At 44.9% G+C, this 8840-nt stretch overlaps 1 protein-coding gene across 1 annotated transcript; it reads right to left on the bottom strand.

Moving 5' to 3' along the window:
* Positions 1-1661: 1661 nt before the first annotated feature.
* On the bottom strand, positions 1662-4628 carry LOC141134876 (uncharacterized). The gene has a single exon (XM_073624307.1). The coding sequence runs from the start codon at positions 4598-4600 to the stop codon at positions 1787-1789; it is 2814 nt and encodes a 937-aa protein (XP_073480408.1). The 5' UTR covers positions 4601-4628; the 3' UTR covers positions 1662-1786.
* Between the last annotated feature and the right edge of the window lie 4212 nt (positions 4629-8840).

Raw genomic sequence — 8840 nt, 5'->3', positions numbered from 1 at the left:
AATTCAATATGCTACTTGTTTAGGGATCACAGACAATGGTGTATTGGGGCATATATGTAAAATATGGCCATATTTCAGCACTGGGGATCCACGGGTGTTGATTACAGCCGCCAGTAAAAATGAATTAAAGCAGCTCTCCAAATTGTGGCCTGGGGGTCAGATGTGGCCCTTTGCTTGCCTTTATTAGGCCTTTGGGGCACTATTCCATCCACTGACATCAAAAATCAGACATAATTCCTGTCATTGACACCAACAATGGGGCACAATTCCTTCCATTGATACCAATGATGATCCACTATTCCTCCCACTGACACCAACGATAAGGCAGATTTCTTTCCATTGACACCAACCATGTGGCACTATTCCTCCAACAATGGGGCACTATTCCTTCCAATGACACCAACGATGGGTCACTACTCCTCCCACTGACACCAAAGATAGGGCATTGCTTACTCTCACTGGACACCAGGACATTTTCTACTCCCACTGGCCATAGCCCGGCTTCCCTAAAGTCTGAAGGACAGTAAACTGGCTCTTTTTTTTCCTTTTTAAAGAATTTTATTACAATTTTTTCAAAGTTTACAAGTTTACAACAGACAATGCCATCTGGCAAGTATTTTAAAATGTTCAGTCATATACAGTTAGGAGAACAGAAAACTTATGGCAAGTATTCAACAATCACAGTCAAACAAAATCTCCTGCACTCAGCAGTAGTGCGATGGCAATGGAAGAAGCCTGGAATTCCTATGGGTCCCAGTACATGCACAGGCCTTGCTGCTCTCCAAGGGTCAGGGGATACCCAACGGGAACACTGCGCATTACCCAAGCAATATTTATTAAGATCAAAAGGAAGGAAACATACTCACAAACAAGTGGATAGTAAAAGAATATTAGAGTCCCTGAGGCTCTGAGGAAGAGGGGATCTCCCCTTGAAACGCATCAGCCATCTGGAAGGTCCTCCAGCATGTCGGACACAGTCCTGGTGACCGGGTTGCTTTTTGTCCATTATGAACTCTGATATGCTTTTACTATCCATTTGTTTGTGAGTATGTTTCCTTTCTTTTGATTTTAATAAATATTACTTGGGTAATGCGCAAGGTTGGCGCGCCCTCTCTTCATTCTTAGTATTCAACAATATCAGGATAATTGAGTATTGTCATATCCAAAAATGAACAACTGACACACCGTGTCTATCAAACATATATAGACATCATGTTACATCTATCTTGTGCAATTGATGTTAAATTTGTATTTCCGTAACTGAGCTTGTGCTTGGATGTTAACTGAGCTCAAGGTAATCTCGTTATTCTAAAGAGATGTCATAGAGTGTCTCCTTATGGGATGGGGGAGGAGGAAAGTAAGGGGGAGGCTTGGTTGTGAAGTATATATGTGCTGGGGTTGTGAACAAAAAAAAAATGGAAAGGGAGAGCCCAACCCGATGAGTACTGGATATACCAATGATTAGTAAACCGGCCCAATGTTTAGAAAGTTTGAAGACCCCTGAATTACAGGATATGGTTGTATGTGTAAGCATATGAATGCACACCCCTGGAAACATTCTGTCTCCATTCCCCCTCCATACCCCCCCCACCCTCTGCTTTATCCCCCTCTATTTACACCACCTCCTTCCCTCCCTCTCCCCCCTCCCTTCTTCCCTCTCCATGCCTCCATCCAACATATGTTGAAATTTCAAAAATAATTTCATAATTTTGTAACATCTGCAGTCAGAAATGTATATTAAAGCCCAATATTCGTCTGTAATTCACAGTTAAAACATGAATATGCTTTATTTGAGATTTCTTCCAGACTTAGCGATTATTTTACGTAGTCTTGCCCAAAATAGCTGCTGTCCATTCTCATGATCTGGCCAGTCCAGATAGGTCTTCTTATTCAAAAGCTTAGTCAGTCTATGGTAATACTGCAGCTCTTCTCTAGAGATCTTATCAAGGAATATCAGAATCAGAGATTCCTTACTCTCTGTTAGTAGCTTATACGTTGCCATCCTCATTTCCAGGGAACACCAGTTACTCTGCAAGTAATTATGGGTAATGATACAGACCGTCCATCTGCTGCTATAGATACTGTCCATAATGTTCTCCACAATGTCTCTGCCAACCTCAAAATCCCTGTTATGGATACATACTTTGAAGAATGGAGGACCCTTCTGCTCCAGGTTGAGAAGAAGTTGCTCTGTGACCCATAGTTCATCATTTGTGTTGTAAGACACAAAAGCATCATATTCGTACTTGTCTTTGTGCTGGAGCCTGTGGTTCAGCCAGCATTTAACAATGTAGACTATGTATAGAATATACCAATGGATACTTTCATGAAAAAGAGATAGGCACATAAACAGCAGTGTGCACAAAAAACTTAGTAAAAATAATATAAAATCCAAATCACTCCGACAATTGCTGTTTAGGAAAAATCTAAAATTCATGCTGATGTCCTCGATGAGACATTTTTGATTGTAAAAACCAATGGCGGACACACGTGTGTTAGATTCCAGCCATGAGAGAAATCCATTGAAATTACAACTACAGGGAAAAGTTGTCTGCAAAAAATAAATGTACTTCAAGTTGGGCATTGAATCAAATACGATGGACTCAACCTCTTGCATGTTCTGATTTTCAATGATGAGAAATTCCAGATCCTGTAAATCGCTAAAAACATCCTTGGAATCCAAACGCTCTATTCCCGCATTCTTTAAATGTAAAACTTTGAGATGTACTAGTCTTTGAAAGATATTATTGATGTTTATCTGATTATATTTAATGATGCTATCAATATTGTGCAAATAAAGGAACTTTAATGATGATATGTCTTTCAACGAGTTGATAATAGTACTACTATTAGAAACATCCTGTGGATGTACAGAGTAATACAGTTTTTCAAGTTTTGTAAAACTGGCAAATGGGCTCCACCGTGCATCAATATTTGTAAATTCTATGGTGTTTTTTAAATGTAATTCTTTAGCTTCAGCGAATGAAGCACAGCTGAGAGCTATGTCGGGTGAATCTAATTGTAAGCTCTCAAGAAAAGGAAATTCATCTAAAACGTCACTTGTCAGGTGTAAAACATTAGTCTTTACTGAGATATTTCTTAGGGACCTTCGTATATTTTTCCACCAAGAGAAATCATGATCAAAAGTATAGGTTAACTTTATATCTTCAAGAAGGACGTTTCTAAATGCGTCAAAATGAAATTTCTTTACCACATTTTCGTATAAATTTAAATGTCTTACCATAAACAAATTGGAAAATGTGAATTCACCAATTCTGAATATGTTGTTATGTTGAAGATTCAAAAGCTGTAATTGATCCAAACCATCAAAGGCAAAATCAGCGATGTGATTAATTTTGTTGCTCTCCAGGGATAAGCTTTTAAGTTCTTTTAAGCACGCAAACTGTCCCTTTTGTAGCCTTAGTAAATAATTAAAAGATGCGTTTAGGCAAACTAGTTTCAACATCGGCGCAGATTCGTTGTTGCACAACTCTAAACTTTCCAGGTTATTATTTGATAAATCCAGTTCCAATAAATCAGGTAATTTTTGCATTTGTTTTACCCCAGTATTATCCAAGTAATTGCCTGATAAATTTAACTTCTTTATGTTTTTACAGGAGCCCCCGAAAGTGTTAATTTTATGTATGGAAGAAAACATGAGAAGAAGTTCCTCTGATTTAAAATGAGAAGCACTAGCACAGATTTGAAATTTATCAAATCCAGCGTTTTGTAATGAAATTGTTTTGATTGTCTTAATACCTGATTTATAGAGGTCTTCAATTGCAATGCCAGTACTGTCAGCAGTAAAACGCTCCAGATGTGGAAAGTTGCAGAGAGACTTAGGTTCAGTGATGGTTAATTGGCTGGCGCTCAGGTCAAGGTGGCTTATGTTGAAATTTACAAACTGCCCATAACTTGTAGGATTTTGTGAAGTAAGACAATCAGCTGTTCTAAGTTTACGAATCCAATTGCTAACTACAGAAAGTTTTTTAAGGTTTTTGAATATTCCTAGTGATGCTGTTACTTCAGATAGGTAAAGGATGTTGTTATTTTCCAAGATAAGGTTGTCTAAGAGATGTAGATGGTTGAGTAGGGAAATGTTGAATGCTGATAACTTTATATAAGATATTTTCAGTTCTTGCAGTGAATTTAATCCAAAAAAGGTATCCTTATGAAATGTAATGTTATTAGACATAACATCTGCCTTGATCCAGAGAGTGGTAAGTTGAGGAAGACCACTGAAGGTACCAGGTTGGAGTTCAACATCCCTTGTTTCTATGTAGAGAGCATTCAGTCTTGTGAATCGAGAGAAGACTCCAGTTTCCATTGTCATGCCACAATATTTGGTTAGACAAAGCCAATCTGTTTCCAATGGGGCGTCTTTCAGCGCCAAGTGAAGGTTTTCCACGTGGTCACAATGGACGGCAATGGAAAAATTGAATTCCTCAAATCCCTCACATGTGTCAAACTTCAGATCCATGAACTGTGCATAATAATTCTTTTCCAGAACCTGACAGTTCTGCCTTAGGAGCGATTGACAAAAATAACAAGAAAAAATCAAGCAAAGAAGCTGTAAGAAAACCGAGCTGTAGATATTCATGATGACTTTTTGTGGTCGGTATGTAGAACCAACTGTGAAAATTAGCTGTCATAGAGACTTGACTAGTGTTCAAGAGCATACTTCCCATTCCTAATTACGCAAGATAAACAATGCTAAACAGGAAACCCACAATATGTTCAAAATAGGATTCATATCTCACTTTAACCATAACTGTATGCAGTAGAAACCTATACTATTTAAATGTCACTTAGATACTGTCAGAAGCGTGTATTTTCAGGAGGATTTTACTGTCAGGAACTAATCAATGAAGGCTTGGCAAATGTAATACCGTTTTAGCACCCAGACATGGGTAACTAGTCTAATTTATACAGGGAACACTGTATTAGAGAAGTTAGGGGAGCATCTTAACTCTGGAGAAACAGTATTAGGATGTCATAAAGGTAGCAGGATGTGTAGAGAAGCCTTGGACCTGTAGTGCAGCGATTGCTGTCGATTTGTATGTCTACATAGATCAGCCTTTCTCAATCTTTGCAACACAGAAACACCCTTAAAATAACTTTCCAGCCTCAGGGAACTTCTGATAAAAAATGACTATATCTACAACTCATGATACATTAGTGTGTTGGTCACAGGGAGGAATGCTCCCTACATTTGTGGCCATTGGGAAGAATTATCCCTTTACAGATAGCTAAAAAGATAAATGGTGTCGTGGGAACTTTTCTGAGGGGCAGAAATTGCTCATTGCTCAAGGAACCCCTAGCAACCTTTGGAGGAAACCCAGGGTTTCATGGAACCCTGGTTCAGAAACCTTGCCATAGATTGTATAACTCTTACCAAAGTGGGGACTTTTCCAGCATCCCTGATCTAATTGACCAATTGTTTTTTGCAGTCATCAGTCTAGTCTTTTTCCCTGCTTCCTGATTATACAAGTGGTGCTCTTTATAGTTTTATGACTTCTCTGTCCCTATGGTCACCCAACATCTACCATACAGCTGTTGAAGATAATTGTTCACTATGCAGGTGGTTTGCCTCCTCACAAAAAAATGGATTGCAGCTGCTTTGAAAAACGTATTCCTTTAACTGTAATCCTAAGCCAGGACCTAAAGTATAAATCCTAAACACAGCAATCAGAATAGGAGTTCCTGAGAAGATTAATTTGAGGCAGGGAGTGCCAGAGGAATGGAGAGGCTCTAGAGAAATCCTTGACATGAACATGGGAGGAGGTGACAAGAGAGCTTGAAAGTAGGAGGTCTTGAAAACTGTGAAGAGGACTGTTGGAGTGATAATCTGAGATGGGATTGGTAATGTAACTGGAGGCAGAGTGTGGATGACTTTAATTGTTGTTGTTAATATTTTGAATATTAAAGGTTGGGTTATGAGTTATGGGAATCTAGTGGAGGGATTTGCAGTTAAGGGTGGCAGACACTTTGAGGCAGGGTCCTGTAGGTCATGCTGTGCTGCTGTGCAGATGAAGCAGAGGCTGAGAGTAACATTATTCTTCTGCAGACTCTGTAGGAATCACCAGGGAATCAGCTGTCTGACTGGACACTGCAACACCGAGTGACCTTTAATGGCCATCTTAAGTGTGGGTAGTGTTAATAAATATCAGTGCCCTGCTGAGTTTGGCATGCTTTTGCAAGTGGACAGAGTAGGGAGAGGAACCACGTCTGTCAGCGAAAGGTTCCAGTGCAAGGAAGGTCAGGGTAGGAGACACCTCTGTATGCTCCAACTAGCCCCTGGTCTCCAGAGCTGATGCAAGCTTGTCAGAATGTCCAGTCAGCCACTCATCCAGCAGATGCTGCCCCGGTAATATTGCTCCTGTTTATGTTGTGACCTACTGTGCCTGAGGATATTCCGCTGCATGTCTGTGATAAAAGTCTGCAATATCCCTGTGTCAGACAGCCTAACTATACTGCTCCATCACTCCTGTGCCTTAAGGTGACAAGTAGCATTCAGCTGGAACCCATGCTGTGTCTGTGTGGAGTGGTCATCTTACCGGTTACTGCAAGTGTTACTGTATCTGTTAGATAGCCCATAGATGAGTAACACTCAGGGGCAGACTGACCAGTCGGTCCATTCGGACGTGGACCGAGGGCCCGACTGCTGAAGGGGGCCCGTCAGCGCCACCTGCTGGAACCAGCTTGGGGTCCAGGGACAAAAAACTTGCTGCCGCGGGCCCCCGGCGACAATCTGTGCTGCCTCGGAGGGTGAGGGGTGAGGGCGAGCGTCGCTGGGTCACATAGAGCAGTGATTTCTTTTTTACCCAGCGTCTGCTGTCATCGGATGTCCCGCCTCCTGCACTGGCTCTTTTGATAGACATCACACAGGAGGCGGGACATCTGATGACAACGGACGCTGGGTAAAAGGGAGATCCCCGCTCTGTGTTACCTGGTGGCTCTCCTCTCTAACCCCCATATACCGATCAGACTGCATGGAGGGGACACTGGTGAGGCTGCATGGAGGGGACACTGATCAGACTGCATGGAGGGGCCACTGGTGAGGCTGCATGGAGGGGACACTGATCAGGCTGCATGGAGGGGACACTGGTGAGGCTGCATGGAGGGGACACTGATCAGGCTGCATGGAGGGGACACTGGTGAGGCTACATGGAGGGGACACTGGTGAGGCTGCATGGAGGGGACACTGACGAGGTTGCATGGAGGGGACACTGGCAAGGCTGCATGGAGGGGACACTGATCAGGCTGCATGGAGGGAACACTGATCAGGCTGCATGGAGGGGACACTGGTGAGGCTGCATGGAGGGGACACTTATCAGGCTGCATGGAGGGGACACTGGTGAGGCTGCATGGAGGGGACACTGATCAGACTGCATGGAGGGGACACTGGTGAGGCTGCATGGAGGGGACACTTATCAGACTGCATGGAGGGGACACTGGTGAGGCTGCATGGAGGGGACACTGATCAGACTGCATGGAGGGGACACTGGTGAGGCTGCATGGAGGGGACACTGATCAGACTGCATGGAGGGGCCACTGGTGAGGCTGCATGGAGGGGACACTGATCAGGCTGCATGGAGGGGACACTGGTGAGGCTGCATGGAGGGGACACTGATCAGGCTGCATGGAGGGGACACTGGTGAGGCTGCATGGAGGGGACACTGGTGAGGCTGCATGGAGGGGACACTGACGAGGTTGCATGGAGGGGACACTGACGAGGTTGCATGGAGCGGACACTGGCAAGGCTGCATGGAGGGGACACTGATCAGGCTGCATGGAGGGGACACTGGTGAGGCTGCATGGAGGGGACACTGGTGAGGCTGCATGGAGGGGACACTGACGAGGCTGCATGGAGGGGACACTAGTGAGGCTGCACAGAGGGGCCACTGGTGAGGCTGCACAGAGGGGCCACTAGTGAGGCTGCACAGAGGGGCCACTGGTGAGGCTGCACAGAGGGGCCACTGGTGAGGCTGCATGGAGGGGCCACTGGTGAGGCTGCATGGAGGGGCACTGGTGAGGCTGCATGGAGGGGGCACTGGTGAGGCTGCATGGAGGGGGCACTGGTGAGGCTGCACTGAGGGGACACTGGCGAGGCTGCATTGATGGACACTGATGAGGCTGCATTGATGGGCGCTATTTCTAACATAGACTCTCAAATGGACACAGAGTGGACATGCACACCACGTCATTATGTGTTGCACCGCGCGCATCCGTGCACTGGGCCTGCTGCAAACCTCCTAGTTCTACTGTCCCATATAGGGCAAAGGCGGCCGACTCCCTCCAAGTCTCTCCCTCACCTCGGCAAACAGTGCCCGGTACGGTGGAATGAGGAGAGGACACATCAGCCAGCCACAGCAGGGCCAGGGCACCAGCCAACTGTAACCCACCCACCCACAGTGACGCACCCACACCAGGGAGCCAGCCAGCCACAGCAGGGTGCCAGCCACAGAGGACGCAGGAGCCAACCAGCCACAGAGAACGCAGGAGCCAGCCACCGAGGACGATGGAGCCGGACATCCATGGCAGGGTGCCAGCCAGAGAGGAAGCGGGAGCCAGCCACAGAGGACGCAGGAGCCAGCCAGCCAGGCACAGAGGACGCGGGAACCAGCCACAGCTACAGTAGCCATAGTTAAGGTAAGAGGAGAGCTACTCTGTGCCAATTTTATTTCTACTTTGTGAGAGGTTGGGGCAGGGGTGAGAGTCATGGCACAAGGAGGGGGTCCAGTGAGGACCAGAGTAAATTAAGGTGTTCACTGTACACTCTGTTAGAAAGAGGCCCCCCTCTAGGTCCCATTATACTCCTTTGTATTCTCTAATGGGTC

This window comes from Aquarana catesbeiana, linkage group LG03, assembly GCF_042186555.1.
Source record: "Aquarana catesbeiana isolate 2022-GZ linkage group LG03, ASM4218655v1, whole genome shotgun sequence".
Lineage (NCBI taxonomy): Eukaryota > Metazoa > Chordata > Amphibia > Anura > Ranidae > Aquarana > Aquarana catesbeiana.
Note: the sequence above shows the minus strand (reverse complement) of the source record. Positions and strands in the feature narration are given on the sequence as shown.